This window comes from Nomascus leucogenys, chromosome 22a (genome assembly GCF_006542625.1).
Source record: "Nomascus leucogenys isolate Asia chromosome 22a, Asia_NLE_v1, whole genome shotgun sequence".
NCBI lineage: Eukaryota > Metazoa > Chordata > Mammalia > Primates > Hylobatidae > Nomascus > Nomascus leucogenys.
Window position 1 is genome coordinate 38,863,003 of NC_044402.1, and position 27,914 is coordinate 38,890,916.

The 27,914-nt window shown below is 40.4% G+C and overlaps 1 protein-coding gene across 2 annotated transcripts; it reads left to right on the forward strand.

Moving 5' to 3' along the window:
- Positions 1 to 24,781: 24,781 nt before the first annotated feature.
- On the forward strand, positions 24,782 to 27,695 carry CMA1 (chymase 1). 2 transcript variants are annotated; one of them, XM_003260703.3, is made up of 5 exons: positions 24,788 to 24,869; positions 25,541 to 25,691; positions 26,446 to 26,581; positions 26,768 to 27,022; positions 27,389 to 27,695. In XM_003260703.3, exons 1-5 carry the CDS (start codon positions 24,812 to 24,814, stop codon positions 27,530 to 27,532), a joined length of 744 nt encoding a protein of 247 aa, XP_003260751.1. In that variant the 5' UTR covers positions 24,788 to 24,811; the 3' UTR covers positions 27,533 to 27,695. The 2 variants fall into 2 exon arrangements, with proteins under 2 accessions (XP_012353473.1, XP_003260751.1); XM_012498019.2 differs by lacking the exon at positions 25,541 to 25,691 and having other exon boundaries at positions 24,782 to 24,869.
- Positions 27,696 to 27,914: the final 219 nt, after the last annotated feature.

Genomic DNA, 27,914 nt, shown 5'->3' on the forward strand with positions numbered 1-27,914 from the left:
GGGTTACCTACAAAGGGAAGCCCATCAGACTAACAGCTGATCTCTCGGCAGAAACTCTACAAGCCAGAAGAAAGTGGGGGCCGATATTCAACATTCTTAAAGAAAAGAATTTTCAACCCAGAATTTCATATCCAGCCAAACTAAGCTTCATAAGTGAAGGAGAAATAAAATACTTTACAGACAAGCAAACGCTGAGTGATTTTGTTACCACCAGGCCTGCCCTAAAAGAGCTCCTGAAGGAAGCACTAAACATGGAAAGGAACGACCAGTACCAGCCACTGCAAAAACATGCCAAATTGTAAAGACCATCGAGGCTAGGAAGAAACTGCATCAATTAATGAGCAAAATAACCAACTAACATCATAATGATAGGATCAGATTCACACATAAAATATTAATTTTAAATGTAAATGGGCTAAATGCTCCAATTAAAAGACACAGACTGGCAAACTGGATAAGGAGTAAAGACCCATCAGTGTGCTGTATTCAGGAAACCCATCTCACATGCAGAGACACACATAGACTCAAAATAAAGGGATGGAGGAAGATCTATCAAGCAAATGGAAAACAAAAAAAGGCAGGGGTTGCAATCCTAGTCTCTGATAAAATAGACTTTAAACCAACAAAGATCAAAAGAGACAAAGAAGGCCATTACATAATGGTAAAGGGAGCAATTCAACAAGAAGAGCTAATTATCTTAAATACATATGCACCCAACACAGGAGCACCCAGATTCATAAAGCGAGTCCTGAGTGACATACAAAGGGACTTAAACTCCCACACAATAATAATGGGAGATTTTAACACCCCACTGTCAACATTAGACAGATCAACGAGACAGAAAGTTAACAAGGATATCCAGGAATTGAACTCGGCTCTGCACAAAGTGGACCTAATAGACATCTCCAGAACTCTCCACCCCAAATCAACAGAATATACATTTTTTTCAGCACCACACCACACCTATTCCAAAATTGACCACTTAGTTGGAAGTAAAGCTCTCCTCAGCAAATGTAAAAGAACAGAAATTATAACAAACTGTCTCTCAGACCACAGTGCAATCAAACTAGAACTCAGGATTAAGAAACTCACTCAAAACTGCTCAACTACATGGAAACTGAACAACCTGCTCCTGAATGACTACTGGGTACATAATGAAATGAAGGCAGAAATAAAGATGTTCTTTGAAACCAACGAGAACAAAGACACAACGTACCAGAATCTCTGGGACACATTCAAAGCAGTGTGTAGAGGGAAATTTATAGCACTGAATGCCCACAAGAGAAAGCAGGAAAGATCCAATATTGACACCCTAACATCACAATTAAAAGAACTAGAAAAGCAAGAGCAAACACAGTCAAAAGCTAGGAGAAGCCTAGAAATAACTAATATCAGAGCAGAACTGAAGGAAATAGAGACACAAAAAACCCTTCAAAAAATTAATGAATCCAGGAGCTGGTTTTTTGAAAAGATCAACAAAATTGATAGACCGCTAGCAAGACTAATAAAGAAGAAAAGAGAGAAGAATCAAATAGACGCAATAAAAAATGAAAAAGGGGATATCACCACCGATCCCACAGAAATAGAATCTACCATCAGAGAATACTATAAACACCTCTACGCAAATAAACTAGAAAATCTAGAAGAAATGGATAAATTCCTCGACAAATACACCCTCCCAAAACTAAACCAGGAAGAAGTTGAATCTCTGAATAGACCAATAAAAGGCTCTGAAATTGTGGCAATAATCAATAGCTTACCAACCAAAAGGAGTCCAGGACCTGACGGATTCACAGCCGAATTCTACCAGAGGTACAAAAAGGAACTGGTACCATTCCTTCTGAAACTATTCCAATTGATAGAAAAAGAGGGAATCCTCCCTAACACATTTTATGAGGCCAGCATCATCCTGATACCAAAGCCTGGCAGAGACATAACCAAAAAAGAGAATTTCAGACCAATATCCTTGATGAACATTGATGCAAAAATCCTCAATAAAATACTGGCAAACCGAATCCAGCAGCACATCAAAAAGCTTATATACCATGATCAAGTGGGCTTCATCCCTGGGATGCAAGGCTGGTTCAACATACACGAATCAATAAATGTAATCCAGCATATAAACAGAACCAAAGACAAAAACCACATGATTATCTCAATAGATGCAGAAAAGGCCTTTGACAAAATTCAACAACCCTTCATGCTAAAAATTCTCAATAAATTAGGTATTGATGGGATGTATCTCGAAATAATAAGAGCTATCTATGACAAACCCACAGCCAGTATCATACTGAATGGGCAAAAACTGGAAGCATTCCCTTTGAAAACTGGCACAAGACAGGGATGCCCTCTCTCACCACTCCTATTCAACATAGTGCTGGAAGTTCTGGCCAGGGCAATCAAGCAGGAGAAGGAAATAAAGGGTATTCAATTAGGAAAAGAGGAAGTCAAATTGTCCCTGTTTGCAGATGACATGATTGTATATCTAGAAAACCCCATTGTCTCAGCCCAAAATCTCCTTAAGCTGATTAGCAAATTCAGCAAAGTCTCAGGATACAAAATCAATGTACAAAAATCACAAGCATTCTTGTACACCAATCACAGACAAACAGTGAGCCAAATCATGAGTGAACTCCCATTCACACTTGCTTCAAAGAGAATAAAATACCTAGGAATCCAACTTACAAGGGATGTGAAGGACCTCTTCTAGGAGAACTACAAACCATTGCTCAATGAAATAAAAGAGGATACGAACAAATGGAAGAACATTCCATGCTCATGGATAGGAAGAATCAGTATCATGAAAATGGCCATACTGCCCAAGGTAATTTATAGATTCAATGCCATCCCCATCAAGCTACCAATGACTTTCTTCGCAGAATTGGAAAAAACTACTTTAAAGTTCATATGGAACCAAAAAAGAGCCCACATCACCAAGTCAATCCTAAGCCAAAAGAACAAAGCTGGAGGCATCACGCTATCTGACTTCAAACTATACTACAAGGCTACAGTAACCAAAACAGCATGGTACTGGTACCAAAACAGAGACATACATCAATGGAACAGAACAGAGCCCTCAGAAATAATGCCGCATATCTACAACTATCTGATCTTTGACAAACCTGACAAAAACAAGAAATGGGGAAAGGATTCCCTATTTAATAAATGGTGCTGGGAAAACTGGCTAGCCATAGGTAGAAAGCTGAAACTGGATCCCTTCCTTACACCTTATACAAAAATTAATTCAAGATGGATTAAAGACTTAAATGTTAGACCTAAAACCATAAAAACCCTAGAAGAAAACCTAGGCAATACCATTCAGGACACAGGCGTGGGCAAGGACTTCATGTCTAAAACACCAAAAGCAATGGCAACAAAAGCCAAAGTTGACAAATGGAATCTAATTAAACTAAAGAGCTTCTGCACAGCAAAAGAAACTACCATCAGAGTGAACAGGCAACCTACAGAATGGGAGAAAATTTTTGCAACCTACTCATCTGACAAAGGGCTAATATCCAGAATCTACAATGAGCTCAAACAAATTTACAAGAAAAAAACAAACAACCCCATCAAAAAGTGGGCGAAGGACATGAACAGATACTTCTCAAAAGAAGACATTTATGCAGCCAAAAGACACATGAAAAAATGCTCATCATCACTGGCCATCAGAGAAATGCAAATCAAAACCACAATGAGATACCATCTCACACCAGTCAGAATGGCCATCATTAAAAAGTCAGGAAACAACAGGTGCTGGAGAGAATGTGGAGAAATAGGAGCACTTTTACACTGTTGGTGGGACTGTAAACTAGTTCAACCATTGTGGAAGTCAGTGTGGCGATTCCTCAGGGATCTAGAACTAGAAATACCATTTGACCCAGCCATCCCATTACTGGGTATATACCCAAAGGACTATAAATCATGCTGCTATAAAGACACATGCACACGTATATTTATTGCAGCACTATTCACAATAGCAAAGACTTGGAACCAACCCAAATGTCCAACAATGATAGACTGGATTAAGAAAATGTGGCACATATACACCATGGAATACTATGCAGCCATAAAAAATGATGAGTTCATGTCCTTTGTAGGGACATGGATGAAACTGGAAAACATCATTCTCAGTAAACTATGGCAAGGACAAAAAACCAAACACCGCATGTTCTCACTCATAGGTGGGAATTGAACAATGAGAACTCACGGACACAGGAAGGGGAACATCACACTCTGGGGACTGTTGTGGGGTTGGGGGAGGGGGGAGCGACAGCATTAGGAGATATACCTAATGCTAAATGACGAGTTAATGGGTGCAGCAAACCAACATGGCACATGGATACATATGTAACAAACCTGCACATTGTGCACATGTACCCTAAAACCTAAAGTATAATAATAAAATAAAATAAAATAAAAAAAGAAAAATAATAATAAGATGGCAGATTTAAGCACAACAATGTTAATAATTATGTTACAAGTAAATAGTCTAAATACTCCAATTAAAAGGCTATGAGTATCACACTGGAAGAAAAAGACTTCACTTTATAAATAAAATAATCCCATAAATCCCAAAATTATGAAGTCATGGAGTAGAAACTCAGCTAGAATGTAGCCTCAGCAGATCTGCAGCCAACATGTAATAGAAGCAAGAAATAAATCTTTTTATTGTTGTCGAAAGCCCTGTAATTTGGGGGTTGGTTCTTCCCCACAGCATAACCTAGGGAAAGCTGACTGACAACCACATTGTGGCATGGTGACTTCTATATATTCAACACTTAATGATTAATTTTTTAAGTCTTTTGGAAGACAAAAATAAAAGGAAACTGTGTAAATAATATCAATTATATCTTACATAAGGGTAATATTTTAAAGCATTTACATTCAGTAAGAAACATTTAAAAATATCTATTACTATTTCTACTATTTGATATTGTATGGATGTCCTAAGTAATGCAACAACAAAAATAAGGATTTGGAAACTGAAAAGGAAGACATAAGTTGCTGTTTCAAGTAGAAACAACTGCTGTCTTTAGACAGCAATCCACATATAAGAGAGCTCAGTAAAATTGATGGATAAAAGGTCAAAATGTAAAAATTAATATGTCTTATAAACCCACAAAAACAATCAAATTATTTTAGTAGATTAAATTATCTTTCAAAATATGTGCTGCTCCTCTCCACAGTACGACTCCTTAGGAGAAGATTGTATGTCCCCACCCAGTGATGCCAAGCTAGGGCATGTGACTCATTTTGACCATTGCCATGTGAGCATAGTGGCTTATTCCACTTCTGCAAAGAAGCTCTGTCAGCCACCACATGACTTGCCTGTTTGTTTTTCACTCTGCCACAAGACCAAAATGTTTCATACAGAAGCAACAAAATAGCAACGGACACATAATAAGAATAAGATAAAATTTGTGAATGTATGATGTGGGAGGGATGGAATATACCTAAATTTTTTACTGTCAAATTCTGTTAGTTTGTGGTAACAGAATGAGGTCAGTGTGGTAACAGAAATAGTTGAATTTCTAAAACAGACCTGCACAAATCAAATCTTACTCTATAGCAAACTGTTAACAATTTTAAAAGATATAGGTACACATTAATGATTCTTTCCAGAGGAGGCTGAAGCCATTAGATGCACCTGCCAAAAAAGTCTGTGCCTCCTACATTAGGTCAGTCCAGAGTATCTGCTCTCCCCCATCATCATCCCCAATCAGAGGGCCATAGCTTGGATGACAGAAGGACCTGAGGAGTCCTGGAGACTGAAGGCCAAGGCATGGGACCCTCAGGGCCTGTCTCTACCAGAAAATCCTTGAGGCCCCTCCCTTACTTCTCTTAGACCAGGGCCACCCTAAAGGAGGCCAAAGCCCAAGCCGCTGCCTGTACCAAGAAGCCCCTGGACAATTGAGCAGGAGAAATGACCCTAAAGTCCCAGACACACTGTCCACTGAAGCACAGTCAGCTCAGTTCTCATGTCCAGCCCAGCGTCCCCCATGAGATCAGGGACTACTGGCTTCCCGGCCACTCAGTGGCCTCAGCCCCTTTCAGCCTATTCTTCCTTAGTCTTAGCCCACAGCCTGGCTCCCAGGATAAGACTTTCTTGCCAGCCCCTCTTGAGTTACAGGAGATTCTTTCTGTGGAATAACAGAAAGGCTATGCTCCTACCATTAGTTATTAAATAAATGTTGAGCGTATACCAGGCACTGTGCTAGGCACTGGAAATCCAGTGGTGCACAGAGCAAACACTCCCTGCTCTCACTAACAGTTAACATTTAGGGTGTCCTGGATCTGACAGCCACAGGTTCGTGTCCCATCTTCTGAGTCCCATATGGCCTAGACCTCATTAGGTGTCTACCAGAATTTAAAACCTTCTAATTCCAGAACAATTACCACGCCTCTCATTCGTAAAGCACATTATACTTAAAGCTTAAATTATCTCATTGATCCTAGAAGTACATTTTGTTGGCACTAGAATAAAGGATTGTTGCTTAGTTATCATCTTGTTCCAATACTGTGCTCTGTGGAGCTCCTGAAAGTGGAAAGGAAGAGGAAAGCAACAGGTTAACTATTCCCAGCCCCGCGGTCCTTCTCTTCAATCAGAAGAATATATCTCTGTCTCTTTTAGGTATAGGCATAGTATGAAATTTCCTTTGAAAAGGAGGTCCCTTTTACTTTTTTAAAAAGTAAACAGCTTTGAAACCCACTGATAGAGAACAACTTCCTCCTTTGGGATATAAAGAAACCAAGGAACAGAAAGGAAAGTGACTCCAGACGGCCGTTTACTGAGTTACCCACAAAGCCAGGTTTGAAACCTTGGTCTCCCAACTGCAAGGCCAGTGCTCTTCCAGCCCAGAGATGTGACTTTTCAGAGGAGCAAGTGGCCTTCAAACTCACTTAGCCGCCTCCTTCCCCAATAGCTTTCATCCCAACCACCCTGGTCAAGCAAACATCTGGCTACTCTCATGCAAAGCTGGGCAGATAATATAGAGAATTCAACCACTTTCCTTTTACACCCCACATAAAACCATGTGTACAAAGAACACATGTGCCATCTAATGGTCTGTATAATGCTTAAAGACAGTTGTCACACACACTTTCCCCATCCCCAATGCAGGGCAATTCTACTGAGTTCCAAGTTAAACACCTCTACTCTCCACCCTTCTCAGTTTTTCATTGGTCCCCACTATGAGACAGCTAGGAGTACATTTACCACATAAGACCTTCTCCTTTGGAAACTCTCCCCAGATCTTAGGGATGAAGTCCTAGAATGAGATCCTCTTGGATTTTGTGCAGCTGATGCTGACATAACATGACAAGCAATGTAACAAAGAAGATAAGTGGGAGAAAGGCATGTTCTATGCCCCAGTGGGAGCTCAAATAAGGATCCAGCCCACGAATGAGTTAAGGGACCAATCTTCCTAATATGGCCACCTTTCTTCTTATGCAGTGAGCTCTGAATAAAAAAAGGTAGACACAGGAGTCTCAGGCCTGGGATGCCATCCTTATCTTGGGACTGTTTTATGTTTCCTTTGGGGGAAAGCATGACTTCTTTTATCAGTTCTCTGAAACAGCTGACTGACAGGATAGGAAAAGGAGCACTTCCATCCAGTTTAGAACCTTCCATGACCTTGATGAAGCTGATATATAGAAAGTGATGAACTTGAAACAACCAACATCCCTATCTGCTTTTCATCTAATTCCAAGTGACTCCCAGGATTCTCTCCACTTCAAGAAGAATCCTGGAGAAAGCTGATGACCTCCACCCAGAAATGTGTTAAATGCAAATAGTAAGACTAGTAATGATTTCCCCCAGGGCTCACCAGAACTAAGAGCCCCTCAAAAACTGCACCTTAAAAGATGTCCAGACTTCACACATCCATCCCCACTGGCTACGCAGCTTAGAGGCACGTTTAAAGAGTATTTCGTTTACATTGTGGAAGCCCAAAACAACAAAAAAGAAAAGGAGACATGGAGTTAAATGAGTTACTCCACTACCATCACAGTAGCTCACTTCACAAAGCCTTCACAAAGCCTTCTTTTACCTGGGTATGGGTCTGCTCAGGAGTCCTGAAAGCTAGAACTCCTGTCTAAATCTTGTTTATATCGCTGTATGTCCCCATTACCCAACATATTCTGGACACTCTTTTGGAGAACTGGGGCCTGGTTTCTAATCTCTTACCATAGCGCTACTACCTTCCTCTGTATTTCCCATCCTTATGTTCTGAGCTTGGCAAAATACAGTTAACACACCTCAACAGCCATATTAATCTCCTAAGTCTTCAGGAATGATTTTCTTGCTAACTCTCATCACCTCTCAACCTCACACAATCCAGTTCAGGTCATGAGAAGATTGTTCAGGGGTCCTATATTACATGGTCAGAGGCAGCTTCTGTAGGTATAAACTCAGCAGTGCAATTCAACCACAGTCACAGAGGGCTCCCCATGTATATAGTACTCTGCTAGGTTCTAGAGATTCAAAGATAAACAGGATAAATTTAGTCCTTGATTGAGACACCCAAATTATCATAGAAGCAGTGGATACACAGAGGGTTATCTATGACAATACAGTAAAAGGTGCAATAAATGTAGGTGTAAATTGCTGTTATAACATAAATAAGAAAGAAATTTACTCTGTCTTAGTGAAGGGAGGAGGCAGATGAATGTCAAGGGAAAGTTATAGTTGAGCTGAGTTGTGCAGAATGACGAAGAGCTTTCCAAAAAGCTCAAGAGGGGAGGGCCCTTTCAGACAGAAGAAGGAGTATGAGCCTTGGTCCAAAAATGACAGAAGAGCACGATGTGGGAGAGGAAGAAGAAATGTACTGAAGGACCTAAACGAAAGAGCCTGAAGATGAGATTGGAGAAGGGGACTGGATTTCTTTTGTGAAGCCCTTTACAGGGCAGGCTAAGGCATCTGAACAGTACATTGGGAAGCCCTTCCCTGGGTGAAGACACAGGAGCTAATGGATTTATCCTTGTAACATCTGCCCAGTGGGATTTCATCATTTTTATGGACCAGTGATTACTATGCGTTTACCATTTTTCTTCTGAACCTATTATGGTTAAGTAGGGCTTCTAGAAGCTTTTTAAATCATAGAAAGAAAAATATATAAAATACACAAAGATACGTAAGAGCCACGTGGAAAATAGTAAGAAGTTCTAATATAAAATGAAATTCGACTCTTAAAAGAGGAAGAAAGATAACATAAAGCAGAAACAATATTTGAAGTTCTAAAGACCAAGAAACTTTCAAACTGATAAAATATATCAAGCTACAGAATTTTTAAAGTATAAATTTTAAAAAGAAAAATGAAAAACACAACTTGCCATACTATAGTAAAATGCTGCAACCATTTTAGTAAAGTAAAAAAGGAACAATAAGACTGGCACCTGGCTTCTTATTATAAAAACATTGGAAGCCATAAGACAATGTAATATACTTTAAGGTGCTGAACATATATGTATAAAGTGTTTTTTTAAAATAGTTACCAACTTAGTATTCTATATCTAAAGAATATAGTCTTTAATGCTGGAGGTGAAATAATCATATTTCCAAATAAACAGAAAACTGACAGAATTCTTTGCCAAAAAAACCACTAGAAAAATATTTATAAAAAGTTATTCAAACTAATAAAATGTTTTCAGCAAAATTACTCAAATGTAAGAATGAATCAAATGCACAGAAATGATAAATATATGAGTAAATCTAAATAAATATTATCTATATAAAGCAATAACAATAATGTCTTAGTAGGGTTTTAAATATGTGGCAATGATAACATAAGAGATTAAAGAGAACTAATTAAGTTAAAATCTTCTAATGTTCTTGAATTCTCCAGGAAGTGGAAAGAGTACTAACTTAAACTACATTTAATAAGTCAAGATTTTATTTTTTCATCTCCAGGGTAACTATTAAAAGAATAGAAAAATAACGTATAACTAGCAAGCAGAAAGAGAAGCCAAATTAAATGATTAAGAAATTAATCCAAAAGAAGATAAGAATGGAAAGAAAAAGGACATGTAACAGGTGAAACAAATAGAAAACAGGTAGTAAGGTGGTAGATTTTACATCAACTATATCAATTGCTACCTAAATAGGGTTGTGGTAAGAATTGAATGGCAGAGCATATGAAAAGCATTTAATGCAGTGCCTAGTATAATGTATAGTAAGTGCTCAATGAATATTAGATATTATTTTTAAAAATGCACCTAAAATGCACCCCAAAAATAATCTAATTAAAAGACAAAATGATCATATTGGATTGAAAAACAGCTATACACTACTTACATGGAAAATGTCTTAAATATAATGATACAGAAAAGTTGAAAGTAAAAAGATGAAAAAATAGATTGTTTGAAAACACTAACCAAAAAGTAAAGCTGATCTAACTTCACAAAGAAAACCTTAAAGACAGGAATATTACTAGAGATTTTAGAAGACATTTAATCACGTTAAAAAGTTAAATTCATTGAGAAGACATAATAATTCTAAACCATGTGCATCTAATAACATAACTTCAGAATATACAAAGTAATAATCAACAAAACAAATTCTCAAACATAGTGGAACGTTTTAACACATCTCTATTTGTATGACAGGCACCTCTATTGATGTACAGGCAGATTAAAATATCTACATGCATATTGAACACCTCTTGTGCCCTGTCTCACATTTTCTTGGCCCACATTTTTACTCCAGTCATTGCCATAGCAATCAGCTCCCCACAATGCAACTGGACGGCACCTTGCCTCCACTGCATTATGCATCTCTCACTTTCTGACTTGGAATGTCTCTGCTGCCTCTATATGGAGCACTTGCAAAAATGTTCTCATTTATTTTGATAGATGCACAAAATCTATATGTACAAGTGAATTAATCTTAAAATTAAGAATTTGTGTTCATCAAAAGATAAGAGGGTGAAAAGACAAATCACAAAATTGAAGAAAACATTTGCAATGAATGTATTTGACAAAAGACTCATATCCAAATGTACAAAGAACTACAAATCAGTAAGAAGAATACAGACAATGCAATTTTTAATGAACAAAATTTTAAACACACACTTAGCACAATAGATATTGAGATGGCCAATATATATGTAAAACATTTTTCAACCCTGTTGGACTTTAGATAAATGCAAATTTAAAACCACAATAAGATACGATTACTGAACCTCCACAGTGCCTACCACAAAAAGTTTTGACATACTAAGTGTCACCAAAGTATACCAACAATACCAAAACTTTTGTACACTACTGATGGGAGTGGTACAATCACTTTGAAGAAAAAATGTTTTGTTCAATGTATGCTTATGTTGAGCATGGCAATTCTTTTCTAAAGATACATGAAACAGAAATGCATACATCTATGTACCAAAGATATGAATAAGAAAGTTCAGAGCAGATCCATTCCCAATAGCAACAACTAAATTAGAAATAAGACAAATTTCAATATCCAGTAGGATTAATATATAAATTATAGTATAATCATTTAATGGAACAGTAACATCAATGAGAATTAAGGAACAACATTTCACACAAACACATGGATGAATCTTTACAATAATAATGTTAAACAAAAGAAACCAGACACAAAAGTGTATTTATTGATGGATCCAGTTTACATAAAGTTTTAAAACAAACAGGTAAAATCAATCTAAGGTAATGGGAGTCAAAGTAGAGGTTACATTTCAGGAAAAGAAAGGCAGCGTCTGAGAAGGAATTCTGAGATGCTGGCAATAGTCTATTGTCTGATCTAGGTTGCAGTTTCATGAGTGTGTCACTTTGTAACAATACGTTGGGACTACACCTAAGATTTGTACACTTTGGTATGCTTGTGTCATTCTTCAGTAAAAAGTTCATTTTAAACTGCCTGAAAATACTGTATGTTTGTGTAGCTGTAGTGCAAAAAGAAGTCTCATAAGCTGCTGGTAAGAGCATAAATTGTTACAATGATTTTGGAAACAGTTTGTCATTTCCTATTAAAGTTGAAGCTATGCATATGCTTTGACCAAATGATTGTATTCCTGGATAACAGGCCATAAAGACATGTACAAATGTGCACCAGGATACACGTTCAAGAATGCTTTTCCTGGCGTTAGATGTGTAATTTAAAGAAACAAGACAGAAGAAAATGTCCATCATCTGTAAAACTGATAGTTAAATTGTGGTATTCACACAATGGAAACAATGACCTACACACAACAACATAAACAGATCCCGCATACATAATATTAAGTGAAAGAAGTTAGTTACAAAATAATACATACATATTATCCCATTTATATAATATTTAAAATAGACTAAACTAAATTATATTTTATAGAGGTACATACATAGATGGTAAAAATATAACTATTTCACTTTTCCAAACTCAGGAGCCAAATAGATTCAAAAAAGTAAGGCATTATCACAGAAGTCAGTCAGGCTAACAGTTACCTCTAGTGGAGCTATAGAATTGTGATTGGGAAGCATACAGGGCTTCTGGGAGCTGTCTATGTTTGTATTTCTTAACCTAGGTAATAGTAATATAAGCATCTGCTCTATAATCATTCTTTAAACTGATGGGTAAACTGTAAGTCCTTTCTGTATAGGTGATATATTTCACAACTTAAAAACAAAAAATAAGCCAGGCATAGTGATGAACACCTGTAGTTCTAGCTACTCAGGAGGCTGAGGGAGGAGGATTGCTTGACCCCAGGAGTTCATGGTTGCAGTGAGCTATGATGTGCTACTACACTCCAGCCTGAGTGACAGAGTAAGACCCTGTCCCAAAAAAAAAAAAAAGACAAGAGGGAGGAGCAATCTAAATGACCATGGATGAATGAATAAAGCAAATGTGGTATATACATACTATGAAATATTATTCAGCCTTAAAAAATGAGGAAATCCTGTCATATGCTAAAACATGGACGTTGTGTTAGGTGATGTAAGCCAATCACACATAAGCAAAAAAATTTTTAAACTGCATAGTTCCACTTACATCAGTTATTTCAAGTTGGCAACACTCATAGAATAACAGAAAGCAGAATGGTGGCTGGGGAAGGGGGAAATGGGGAATTATTCAATGGGTATAGAGTTTCAGTTGTGCAAGATTGAGAGAGTTCTAGAGATCTGCTGCACAGCAGGGTGCATAGAGTTAACACTACTGTACTGTACATTTAAACATGGTTAAGATTGTAAATTTTATGGGGGCTTTTTTACCATTATTTTATGGTTTTTTGGCCACAATTTTTAAAACTGACCTATAGGACAAACTCTACACTTTCATGGCACATAAGCCCTTCCTAACCCAGCTCTTCACCAGCCTCATCTTCCACCATTCCTGCCCTTTTTCACTCAACTTGATGCTAGATACTTTATGTAGTTCCACAAACACCCATCCTTTCTCTTGCCCTCTTTGCATAGGTCATTACTTCTGCACAGAAAGCCCTGTCTCAATTTGTCCGATGATAAAATCTAACCTATCCTTGAGATCTCAGCTCAAATGAAGCTGTCACTGCCTTTCCACGACAGACACGAGAGCTTCTCTTACCACCACACAGCACATTATACTCCTCCCACTGAAGCATGTGGCTGTTTGTGCTGCAGTTATGAGCTTGCAGCCTGTGATCTCCTTTGTCTCACCAGGGTCTGATATCCAGGAAGTGCTCATCCACCTACTTTCTCACTGATAAAGTGAGTGAGTGGTATTTTATTAGAACTCCAGAACTTGGGAGGAATAGAGAATTTTGATGGCCAGGCTGACACAAATATTGTCATTGAAAGAACTCATAAGACAGCAGGAGAAAAAGAACAGAATGTTGAGGCTGGGTGAGATAGTGCCAGTCGTGTATTAGATAGTTCTCAAGGAACCCAGTCCACACAGAAAAGGTTATAAAAATTAGGGGAAGCTGAGCAACTGCAAGAATACACAGAAATAGTGGCACGTGAGGTCCCACAACACAAAATGAGGAGGCAACTAACTGCCCCAGCGTAACACAAAAAGGATGTTATCATTCTCACAAGGCTGGGAAACCCCAGGGCACAGAAACACTGCTCCTCACAGTAGGGGCTGGGAACAGAGTGGTGGCTCCCAGAATCCCTCAGATAAGGATTAGGGCAGGCAGAAGACTGTTCCAAGTGCTGAGAGGTCCTCTTTTTATTTCTTTGGCCTTTTATAGTCCTGGCGTAACTTAAAAGAAGACAATTCTGGTTCACAAACTCTTGCAAGAGGTTAGTGATCTTAGGGGCTAATAATGTCAATACTAATAACTGACTTTGAGTACTTACTATGCCTGATACTTTCCCCAAAAAATATTTAATCCTCACTATCATTAAGCCCATTTTACAGATGTGGAAGTGGGGAGCTAAGAGAGATAAAGAAACGCACCAGAAGTCACAAAGGTGATAAAGGGTGCTACCAGGATTCCAATGCAGTCTGATTCCAGAGCTCTTAACTGTGTATTTAATACTTACTTCACCTCGTTCCCAAATGCATGGTGTGAATAAGGCTTTTGTAGGAAAAAGATGTACCCTTTCCTAAGTCTCAACAATGTAATCTTTGCTGTTAATCAGGGACATTTGTCCTGAGAAATTCACCGCTCCTTTCTCCTTACGACATTCCCCTTACAGGCACTGAAAAATCAGTCTTTCACAAGAGATTTTGATACTTAGAGCACTTCCCTATGGCAGCATCAATAGACTAGCCAAATGTTCAGAACTGTGTCGGTTGTGCATAACTTCTAGGGGAAGGAGAAAGTTTTTCCTGGATGTATGTGTTAAGAGATAAGGAAACACAGGATAAAGAGCAAATGAAAGGCAGAATCATTATCTGGGACAACATTGCTTTCAGATCCTGGAGGGCTAAATCCGGAGTCCTGAGTAGTCCCTCAATTAAGGGAGTACTCACCCTAACTGAAACCACATATGGGGGGCGCATAAAAGAATCTTTGAGGCTTGGCCCTCTGACTCTTGCCACACTGCCTCAGGAGTTGGCTGCCTCCATTCCTGGCAACAACCACAAATCAAATGAGCTTCGTGTAGGCATGTGAAAAGGACAGTTTGTGACATTACAAACCTCTTCTAAATCCCACCAGATATGAGATCACCATTGATAGATTTGATTCTAAGATGCAGAGAACTTTCCGTTGCTGGCCTTGCCAATGCTGAGAGCTGATAGAGGGACAGGCAGCATCACAAGGTTTAACAAGAGAACTATCCCAGATTTAAGGGTCTCTACCCAAACCCATGGGAAAGGGATGGTTTAAGGACTGCTTAGAATGAACACTGAATAAATGGGGAGACTGGTGAAAGGAGGTAAGACAGAGCAGGAAACAACATAAACCCAACGGTTCCCGGGTCTGCAATGAATCTGCAACGGAAGCAAAAAAGCAAAATAAGGGCCGGGTGCAGTGGCTCACTTCTGTAATCCCACCACTTTGGGAAGCCGAGGTGGGCAGATCACTTGAGGTCAGGAGTTCAAGACCAGCCTGACCAACATGGCAAAACCCAGTCTCCACTAAAAGTTCAAAAAATTAGCCAGGCGTGGTGGTGCGCACCTATAGTCCCAGCTACTCGAGGCCTTGCCTGTGAGGCCTGAGACTATAAAAATCCTAGAAGAAAATCTAGAGAAAACTCTTTTGGACATTGGCCTAGGTGAAGAATTTATGAATAAGACCTCAAAAGCAAATGCAACAAAAACAAAATTAGAAAAATGGGACTTAATTAAACTAAAGAGCTTCAGCACAACAAAACAATCAACCTACAGAATGAGAGAACCTACAGAATGAGACAGACCTACAGTACAGACAACATATAGAATGAGAGAAAATACTTGCAAACTATGCATTCAATAAAGGACTAATATATAAGAAACCCAAACAAATCAACAAGAAAGAAAAACAAATAACCTCATTTAAAAAGTGGGCAAAAACCGTGCATGGTGGCTCACGCCTGTAATCCCAGTACTTTAGGAGGCTGAGGTGGACGGATCACTTGAGGTCAGGAGTTTGAGACCAGCCTGGTCAACATGGTGAAACTCTGTTTCTACAAAAAATACAAAAAATAGCTGGGAGTGATGGTGGGTGCCTGTAATCTCAGCCACTTGGGAGGCCGAGGCAGGAGAATCGCTTGAATCTGGGAGGCAGAGGCTGCAGTGAGCCAAGATAGTGCCAATGCACTCCAGCCTGGGCGAAAGAGTGAGACTTTGTCTCAAAAAAAAAAAAAGAGCAAAGGACATTCACAGACATTTCTGAAAAGAAGACAAACAGCCAACAAGCATATGAAAAAATGCTCATCACTAATCATGAGAGAAATGCAAATCAAACCAAAATGAGTTACCATCTCACAGTAGTCAGAAAGGCTATTAATAAAAAGTCAAAAAATAAATAACAGATAATGGCAAGGATGCAGAGAAAAGGGAATGCTTATTCACTGTTGGTGGGAGTGTAAATTTCTTATGAAAAACAGTATGGAGATTCTGAAAGAACAAAAAATAGAACTAGCATTCAACCCAGCAATCTCACTACTAGATATCTACCCAAAGGAAAAGATATCGTTATATCTCAAAGATTCCTGCACTTGTATGGTTATCACAACACTATTCCCAATAGCAAAGTCATAGAATCAACCTAAGTGTCCATCAATGGCTGACTGGATAAAGAAAATATCTAATCACACACACACACACACACACACACACACACACACACACACACCATGGAATACTATGCAGCCATAAAAAAAGAATGAAATCATGTCCATTGCAGCAACATGGATGGGCCTGGAAGCCATTATCCTGAGTGAAGTAACTCAGAAACAGACAATCAAATTCTGGATGTTCTCTTTTATAAGTGGGAGCTAAACAATGGGTACACATGGAGGTGGAGATGAAAATAATAGACACCAGGAACTCCAAAGCAGAGGGATTGAAAAAGTACGTGTTGAGTACAATATTTCACTAGAAGCCCAAATCTCACCATTACACAATATATCCATGTAACAAACCTGCACGTGTACCCACTGAATCTAAAATGAAATAAAAATAATGTTGAAAATCATAATAATATGGATCGTGCCTTATAAAATTGAGGGAAATGGTTTGTTATTGGTTTTGTTCTGCTTCTACAGTCCAGGACAGCAGGATGATGTAAGGAAAGACCATGCAATTGGATATAAGTTCGATACCTAGTTATGTTTATAGCTTACAAAGTTTTGTCAAGTGATTCAAATTATCTGAGACTAGTTTCTTCATCTGTAAAATAAACACAATAATACTTCTCAGGGTTGATTTGAGGGTGAGTGAGATAAAGCACACATCTGAACTCTACCATATGTCATAGGTTAAAAGATGCACAATATTTCTCATTTTAACCTCTTCACAACAGAAATGAACCTGGTAATTAATGACACATTATTGTTTAATTTAGAACAATTTTATTCTTCCTCAGTGGCACATAAAATAATGGGAGTCCAGGGTAACTTCAAATAATGACAGCTGCAGATATCAATTTATTCTCAAGCCAAGTGTGACTCTCAGTGCACAAGTGGGTAACCCCAATCCCTCCAGAGAACACAAATGTTCTCCTTTATACATTCAATTTTTTTCTCCATTCATTGGACTAACTCTTCCTCCCACAACCCTTATTACTCATATTAGTGGAATAGAAAAAGTATGAGTTTCAGAACCAGACAAATTAAATTTTGGCTCTGCTGCTATGTGACATTCTGAACTTCTAATGAGTGCTCCATAATTGTGTATAATAATACTAACCCCAAGAGACTGTTAATAAAGATTAAGTGAGAAGATACATGTAAAGTCCTAGCAGTGCCAAACACATTGTAAATTCATTGTTTATTTTTGGTGAAAGAATCCAGACATAATAAGCCAAATATTATGTAATTCCATTTATGTCCAGAATAGACAAAATACACAGAGACAGAAAGTAGATTATTTGTTGCCAGGGGTTGTGGGGAGGTGGACAATGGAAGTGACTACTCATGAATACAGGTTTCTTTATGGGGTGATGAAAATGTCCTAGATTAAATAGTGTTGATGGTTGCACAACCTTGTGAGTTTGCTAAAAGGCACTGAATTGTATATTTTCAAAGGGTGATTTTATGGTATGTGAATTATGTTTCAATAAAAATACAGAAAGAAAGAAAAAATTTAAAAAATAAATTCTCCCTTTTTCCTTCCTCCTCTCACCACCACATTCCTTTCTTCTGATTATTAGAATTGAAAGAAGGGCTGATACCTAGATCAGGGTCTGGCAAACTATGGTCTGCAGGCCAAATCAGCCTCCCACTTCCCTTTGTAAATGAAGTTTTACTGCAACATGTTCACATCCAGAGCTTACAAATTGTCTATGGTTGCTTTTGTGCTACACAGCAGAGTTGAATAGTTGCCACAGAGACCATTTGGCTCTCAAAGTCGAAAGTACTTCCTACCTGGTGATTTACAGAAAAGTTCCCTAATCCCTGCTTAGAATGGGTGCTGCAGCACCTAAAACTCCCCCCTCCATGCATGCTACTACCTACTACCTACTTCTAGAGAGCTGCTCTGAATGACAAGTGTGCATCCCTCATCCTAGGACTCTTGGGAACTCACCACAACTTCTACACTCCCAGAGCAGAGAGTAGAGTCATGAGAATTTCTGATGAGCAAGATAACCATGCCGGCACGAAAGACAGAAACAAGATCAGATGGTTTCTGTGGCTTCAAGCCCTCCCCTTTCTTCTACTTCTAGGGCTATAAAAGCAGGGCCCAGTGAAGGGGTGACAGAGCTAACCATGGCCAGCATGGGCAGTGCCACAGGGAAAAGGCAGGCCCTGATCATTTTGCTGGTCTTCCTCTTGCCTCCTGAAGCCAGATCTGGTCAGTCTAGGGTGTAACTTCCTGTCCTGTAAGTCCTCAGCCCCTATTCCAAAATCATTAACCTAGGTCAGAGAAGAGCCTAAAATAATGCTGCAGGATATCTTTGCATATGTTCCAAAGGGAGAGCTCTACCTAGAAGAGTCATATTCTTTCCTGCAGTTGATGACAGTGTCCCAGGGACAAGAAGACTAGGGTGGAGAAAGAATCAGAAACTGGCTTTGGAAGTTTCCCTTAACTTACTTTGCTCAAAATGCCCCTGATTCTTATCCATGGCCCTTCTCTCGTATTGAGGAGGGCAGGATAAGGACATGATGAAATGTCTAAAGGAAATGACAAATCAAGCTGGGTAATGATTCCATGAATGTTTAATTTATAATTATTGATTTGAAGAAAAAAATTTTTTCACTCTTAAGTATGTATGTTATGATTCTCAGTTTTAAAAAAATTAACATGGACCATAACCAGAGAGAAGCCATTTTTTTCTGTAGCCAGGTCATACAGAAGACCTGTGCTCCTCACCAGCTTTTAGGGATGCACTTAGGTGATGGGGTATGTCCAAAAAGTCCCCTTAAAAACACACATTGAAGGCCTGTTTGCGTGGCTGCCATTTCTACAGCCCACTGACCCATTCCCTGAGCAGCCAGTGCCCCTTACTTACTTCAGTCATTAACTGATAGTGAAATATTGATTTCTCCACCTTTGGTAGTATTAAAGATCACTAAAGGGAATGTTTGAAATTCTGAAAAAGAACTTCAAGTTTCAGGGGGGAATAAAGGTTGGGGGAGAGGAGTTTCCTAACAGGGATCCCAGTTAATACATAATCAAGATGCAATTTATTAATACATCTCTCCATGTCCACTCCCCCTGTATCTTGCCATTCTTGACCTGCATTTCCATCCTTCTTACCTTCCCTAGAGGCCAAATCATTTTCTTTGAACAACCTGGCATTTCCCAGAAAAAAAAGTGAAGGGCTGGGAGCTGTCCGTTGTCCTGATTTGCTCCCTCTGCCCTTCCTTCCAACTGCAGTTGGAAAGAAGCACCGTTGAAAAATCCCTAAACGACCCCTGCAGGGTGGGCTCTACCCTGTAGCCATGGACACATGCTGTTGATACCACCTGCCTCATGAGTCTCACATAATTTGCCCTTTCACACTATCTACCCGATCAGCCTTATCAAAACCATACCTGCACCCTGGGCAGCATCTACCCATCAAGAAACTAAGGAATCTCCTTGCAACCAAGAATGACTAGACCGATGAGACACCCTTTAAGGCCCCGGCACAATATAGAAATCCCACAACATAGTAATCCCAGTAAGGAGCTATCAAGCCTTTGCAGGACCATCTAGAATACAACTAAAGTGTAGTTCCTTTCAATCCAGGAACTATACTCTAACAGCTTGGCTCACAGGAAGCAGAAGTGAAGACGATGACGATCAGGGCTGAGCCTGTGAGCACCAGCTCCACCACTGACACCAACCACAAATTAAACAAGCATCATGTGGACCCCTGGGATGGAAAGAATAGTTGTTGCCTTATCAGCCTCCCCCACAGCCCAGCCAGAAAAGATAAAATCATCATGGCTACAATGTTACAGAAGATGATGGCCCAAGGAGAAGGCCTGCCTGAGTGAAGCTGAGAGTGATAAGGGGAGCAGTAGCATCTCAGAGACTACAGCAGAAACCATCCACATAAAAGAGCTTTGCCCAAACTTATGATAAAGGACACCCTCAGAGACTCTCCCTACTTTAATATTAGCCCATTGCAGAAATGGTGAGTGGAAAGAGAAATCTTAGGAGGAACCCCTTAAAAAAGCAAAATGCTTTTAGGTTTGTGCTGAAGAGCCTGGAAAAGAAATAAGGACACACACGCTGAGTAATCTTCCTCCTGCCCCAACACTGGGAATAATCTCCCAGGATCTCTCCATATCTCATTCTCCTGGATACTCTGTCCACTCAGAAATATTGTGCAGAGTGCAGTAATTCAAAAGTGAGCTATTGTGTTAGGAGTGAAGGCAAGAGTATAGTAAAATAAATCAATTTGAAAGTAATTCTCTTAAATTGCTTTATAGATGTTTAATGTAAGCTAGCAGCTGTTAAATGTAAAACTTAAATTCAGAAAAACTTAGTCATTCAGAAACTATAGAAACAGGCAGGACTTATTGCGAGGGCAAACACAGAGTGAGCTCCAGCCTGCTTCAGGAAAATCTGCCAGTGCCATAAAGGATGTACTCTGTCTGCTCCACTGCACTACTGTTGGTATGAGTCCATGCCATCAACTGTCCCTGACCCACAGGAGGTCTTTACAAGAGACTGCAACAAAAGTTTCTAGGTGTTTTATACCTGCCAACTCGAGGGTTAGAACAACTTGCATAGAAATGCTCAGTCAAGAAAGACACAGTCATTACTCAAAGAATAATAAACAGCCTGGCAGCACATGAATGAATAGAAAAAAGATGTTATATGCAAAGCATGAAATAACCAAAGTCCATAACAGATGTTAATCTGTAATGTGTTTAGGAGAATTTAGAGGAAGCATAAGATTTATTCCTTCATCAAAAAAATATATAGCCAATGAGGACATATCTATCAATTATCCATCAAGTGGTGATATGACAACACAAGGTAAAACACAAAGGAATAAAACCAACATTTATTAAGAACCAATCATGTGGCATTTCACATTGAGCATCATATTTAATTCTCAAAAAAATCCTTGTACTGTATGATTCTTCATATTTTATGGATGCAGTAACTAAGGCTGAGAACTTTAAAAATTTTCCTAAGTTCAGACACAAAGCTAAGTGGCAGAACCAAGATTCAAACTCACCCCATCTAACTGCAGAGCAAACTGCATGCCTTAAATGTCAAAGTGAATAATAGCACAGTTAATACAATGTTTGGAAACTCAGAGAAGGAATGATCCCTCTGCATTATAGTTACTAAGGAATCATTGTCATTGTTTAAATGCCAGTGCTTCTACATCAGGCCCAAATTTTCTGTCCTACTGACTGTGAATCAACACTCTATTCAACCTCTACTTGAGTATCTGCCGCAATGAGAAATCACTTACCTCCACTAACCACACATTTATTTTATAACAACAGATTGTTAGTAAGTCCTTTCTTATACATACTCAACAGCTGCTTCCCAAGATGCTGTAGGATTTTGTCTAGAGTCAAACTAGCCAGAAGCAATTGTCCAAAATACACTATAACACTGTGCAGCAAAGGTCCCACTACCCCTTGGTTGGCCTAAACATTCTAGGCAGCACTGGATATCTGAATCATCAATTATTTCCACAAACCCTGACCCCTCTGCCACTCACCCTCACTAGAAGAATTAATTCCACATGATAATAGCTCCCTCATGTTACTCCCTTCTAAGTCAAATTGTACACCCCTTTATCTGCTTAACAGAGTCTAAGTCACATGACCTAAATGCAAGAGAAACTGGGAATGGAAGTTTGTGGATTCTACCTTAGTAAGGCAAAAATTATCACTGGGAATTCCTCTAATACAGGAAGGGTGTTCCAGAGACATTAAGGAGCCATATAAATGGAAAACGTCCACTACAATCCATCACTTGGTTGCCCAACATCAACATTCATTCTTTTGCCATACTTAAAGTTTCCAAGAACAAAAATTATCCCATTGAACATAATCTTTACTATCTTTTATGTAAAAGAAAATTAGGCTTGACTCAGCAGAACTGAAATAACCCAGTCTCAACAGTTACTGCTTTTAACTTCAAGTACTGTGTCTCTAGGTGATACTTGCTCCAACAATAGTTTGGTCACATTTTCAATTTGATATTCTCTAGTCTCCCAACTTGATAACTGTACACTAAACCGTAAAGTTCACTACCAACATGCTATATACAAAATAACCAAAGGGGGAAGAAGAAAGAGAAAAAGGAAATCTCTTAAAATACACAGGTATACATATGACAAAGCATAGAAGAAAATGTGAGCAGATAGTGCAGTCCTCGTTTCTGAAATTGGTCCCCTGACTGGGGCTATACCTATTCCATTTCCTCACCCTCAGCCAGGCAGGTGGAACAAAACTTAAGTCTTGGTGGATCTGAATCTTGATGCTGTGGAGCTGTCATACTAGCCCCAGACTACCTACCTCTCAATTTCTCATTATATCAGTGAAAACAAACACCTTTGATTTGTTTAAGCCTCTGATTTTTTGGTCTAACTGATGTAAGACCACAGGACAAGACTTCTCCAGCTCCGGATTCTCTTCTGTTCTGCTAATGGTGGAATGCCCAGAGAAGGGTTGCCAACTTTAGCAAATAAAAAATACAGGATTCCCAGTTAAATTCAAATTTTAGATAAACAACAATTTTTTAGTATTAGTATGCCCCATTCAATATTTGGACATACTTAACTAAAAACTGATTTGTTGTTCATCTGAAATACAAATTTAACTGGGCATTCTGAATATTCTCTGGCAACCCCTGAGAGAGTGAAAAAAGTGGTATAAGGACACCTAAGAAGACCAGATTTGAAAAGACCTTAGGAATGTGTTTAAATGTCTTATTCTAGAGAGAGTTAGAGCTGTAGGTAGAACTTGGGAAATTAAGTTAAAAGCAACAGAGGACCTGGCCAATATATACTAAGGAGTGGATCACTCTGGTCACAAGCCCAAGCTGAGACCAAGGGCATAGTGAGATGATTTGGGAAAGGCACTTATACACTATACATCCCCATCTTTGAACTAAATGCCTTATAAATCTCCAAGAGAAATGACAGTCCACCATGTGGACTGCTTTCTGTAAGTCCAGGGAAAATAAAAGCTATGTGCTTGAAACCCACTTCTGATATTATAGGGTGTGTGATCTTGGTCATGTTAATGTGTCTGAGTCTCAATTCTACAATTGTAAAGTGACAGTAATGGTGTGTCCCCAGGTTGTTGTGGAAAGCTTGATTCTTAATGTAACAGTAGGAAACCCCAACCTCTCTGGAGCAAACACCCTTCTACATCTTTACTTCCCCTGCACATTGGCAGGACTCTATTCTTCTATTTCTCTCTAGTGCTACAGCAGAAAGGGCCCTTGATTTGGAATCAGGAAAATCTAATTCTGAACCATAAGCTATGATAGCTGATTTAAAAATTGACTATCATGACATGATAATGATCATAGTGGTAATACATATTGATAGGGTTGCCATGAAAGTAATAATATGTCTAAGAGTTGTGATAATATATGATATGCCTAGACTCTCAGAAAATACTAATTCCATTCCCAATTGCTCTTTGCATAAAGTTATGTCCTAGGGTCTGTTCCTTTCCCACATCTACCCTCCTTGGGTCTCTCTTCTGTCAAAAACCTGTGGTTCAGAGGAGGAGAGAGATCCAGGTCAATGTTTTTCAAATTACAAGGAATTATCCTTTAAGTGGGGTTGTTGCTCAAGTTTTGACATGTAGTGGAATGGAGTGGAGTGGAGTGGAATGGAAAAATAACAGAGAACATTGCACATGGTTAAGATAAAGATTGTTTCCTGAAACCTTTAATTTGTGCTTACATACTCACACATACATATGTGCATGCATTGGGACTCTGCAATATGCATTTCTGACTATGGACAATAGCCATAAAAGTCTTTGCACTGAACATTCAGTGGGCCTTTCACAAGCTGCCCTAACTGGGAAAGAAAAACATGGTCCCTCCATTTCCTGCCCCCAACTCCAGAAAAGGCACCATAGTTGAGGGTACATCTGAGAAGCCAGCACTTGGGAGTTCAGGGCTCAAGTTCCTCTCTAGAAAAACACAGGGTGATTCTGGGGGAACTTCTGATCAGAAACAGCCAATTCAGAGTGAGAGAAGAAAACATGACCATGCAGTTCCTGTGGTTACCAGCCCTGCCCCTCTCTTTCCTGCTGGGAGTTATAAAACCCAAGACTGGAAAGGGAAACCAGCATTTGCTCAGGCAGCCTCTCTGGGAAGATGCTGCTTCTTCCTCTCCCCCTGCTGCTCTTTCTCTTGTGCTCCACAGCTGAAGCTGGTGAGTATCGGGGTTCCTCCCTCTGAAATCTGCAGTATCAACTCCTGAAACAAAGATGTTTAGTCTGAAAATAGCTGACTCTTAAACAGGGTTCCAAGATCTCTCTTCAAGAGTCCCAGAGGGAAATTTCCACTTGGGATGCGTGCCACCCCACCCCCACCCCCACCCACTGCCATTCTCTACAGCCTAGGACAGCTCCCAGGAACAAGGAATTTCACCTCAGTTGTAGAAAAGCCCAGAGCAAATGGAAGGAAAGGGGGTATCCCCAGGAAAACAGACATGTCCTCTTAATCTTCTGAGCAGCAGGGCTACCCATTACCTTGTGACTTTCTCACTCTGTGACTATGCTCACGAGCTATGGAGAAATCTAAAACAGGAACCTGGACAGCGGGTTCGATGCAGAGACAGAGGAGGGTGGGCCAGGGCAAGGTGGGAGTGGGAGAAGTCTGAGATGAAAACATCTGAATGGAGCAGAGACAAGAAAGAGATTTCACCTGGGAGGTTATGGGTGAGGAAAGATACGAAATACAGGAGACAGGAGAGGGAAGATGGGCGGAACACAGAGTGAGAAAGAGATTCCAGGGAAGACTTGCTCAGCTTTAACCCCATTTGTCCATTCATTGGAGAGAGTATCTACGCCCGTCTTCAAACCACGGGGTGCTCTGTTCCAGGGGAGATCATCGGGGGCACAGAATGCAAGCCACATTCCCGCCCCTACATGGCCTACCTGGAAATTGTAACTTCCAACGGTCCTTCAAAATCTTGTGGTGGTTTCCTGATAAGACGGAACTTTGTGCTGACGGCTGCTCATTGTGCAGGAAGGTGAGACAACAGGGTCCTTTTATCTCCAAATGCGAGATAAACAACCAGAGTAGCAACAAGGGATACACCTGCACTGGGGCCTGAAGAGGGGGGTCCTTGGTCTTGTCAACTTTCAGGAGAGGGAAGACTTGGGCTGAAAGACTTTAGTCTGTGTTTGAATAGGTTCCTTGAGCCTCAGTCACTGTGAGCTAAGCTCCCCTTCGGAGGAAAAGGAGGCCCTGTCCAAGGTCCCTCTTGTAGCAGTAGCACCCCTCACCCCTACCCAACTCAAGACACACGGCTCACTTTTCAGGGCCCCACCCAGTCTCAGGGTCACTTCCTCTACGGGCTTTTCAAGAACACTGGCCTCTAGTTCTCAGGGTCCTGAACCCATCATTTTATGGGAGGCAGAGAACAGGGTCCACATGAGACCCCCACTTTCCCCTTTAACTGATGTCTTCTGCTTTAGGGGGCTGGCCCTCATGCAGGGTTCCCTGAATTAGGAAGTGTGAACCCTGTCCCCTGAGTCCTCCCTGGCCTGTTCATTCCCCAGCAATTCCAGGGGTCCTAGAAATTGTGTCTGTTCCCTGAGAAAGCTCTTTCACGAGTAAAGCCTGAGCCCTCAAACGCCACAAGTGGCCCACGAAAAGGGAGAAGGGTAGAGTCCGGCGACCCAGCGACAGAATTTAGTCCCCTTTTCTCAGAATGAGCTTACCTCAGGAGAAACCCCAAGCCATCACTGTCCCTCCTTTTCCTTCCTTCTTCCTCACAACAGGTCTATAACAGTCACCCTTGGAGCCCATAACATAACAGAGGAAGAAGACACATGGCAGAAGCTTGAGGTTATAAAGCAATTCCGTCATCCAAAATATAACACTTCTACTCTTCACCACGATATCATGTTACTAAAGGTGATAACACCTCTCTTCTCCTTTTCCACTTCCCATTCTCCTAAGCTTCTCCTTCAGGTCCTCATTGCCCTGAATTTTTCTTAGGACTTGGCTATAACATGAAGCTACTCACCCTGTCCCTCGTTGATCACCTCCAACTGTCCAGAGCCCATTTCGAGGACTGACAGTCCTTCATTCCCTTCACAGTTGAAGGAGAAAGCCAGCCTGACCCTGGCTGTGGGGACACTCCCCCTCCCATCCCAATTCAACTTTGTCCCACCTGGGAGAACGTGCCGGGTGGCTGGCTGGGGAAGAACAGGTGTGTTGAAGCCGGGCTCAGACACTCTGCAAGAGGTGAAGCTGAGACTCATGAATCCCCAGTCCTGCAGCCACTTCAGAGACTTTGACCACAATCTTCAGCTGTGTGTGGGCAATCCCAGGAAGACAAAATCTGCATTTAAGGTGATCCTCCAACTAGGTTTCTTCTCCAAAACTCACTGTTCAGGGACCAGAATGCTCTTAGAAGGAGATGGGGTCAGAAGGTTGTCAGCCAGTGACAGGGTGGGCATCACAGGGATTGTCTGTCCTCCCATGGCCCAAGACAGCCTCTGACCGTCCATTCCAGTCTACTGCACCGGGGGCATGCGGTGATGTGAAGAATGTGGATGACAGTCCCAAGAAAGGAAGAAGGGGCATCAGAACTAGATTTATAAGTGAGGAGGCCCACCTCCTGGGTCTGACTTTAGGTCTCACTGTGACTTCAAGCTGGCTGGCAGACAGGAGTGGAGGACTTCCCGGGCTCACCTTCTCTCTCTCTTCCCCCTACAGGGAGACTCTGGGGGCCCTCTTGTGTGTGCTGGAGTGGCCCAGGGCATCGTATCCTATGGACGGTCGGATGCAAAGCCCCCTGCTGTCTTCACCCGAATCTCCCATTACCGGCCCTGGATCAACCAGATCCTGCAGGCAAATTAACCCTGGATCCTGAGCCAGCCTTAAAGGGAACCTGGAACTGGACCTGAGCAGCAAAGTGTGTGCCACTCATTCTGGTCTACACTTGGTCCCTCGGCCACAAACCTAAGCCTCCAGAAGTATCCTACGGGTCACAAAACTCTCAATAAACCTCAGTGAAAACACAGCTTCTAGTCGTGAGTGTGTGTCCCCTCTCTGCTGCTCTCTTCTCCCTGCACATAGCGACCTGATTCCCAGCCCAAGCACCCAAGGATTTGGAAGGGGTGTGTGTGTGTGTGTGTATGCGTGTGTGTGTGTGTACGAGAGAGAGAGGGGGGAGAGAGAGAGAGAGAGAGGGAGAGAAAGAAAGAAATAGAGAGGAAATAATGAAGAAAAAAATGAGGAA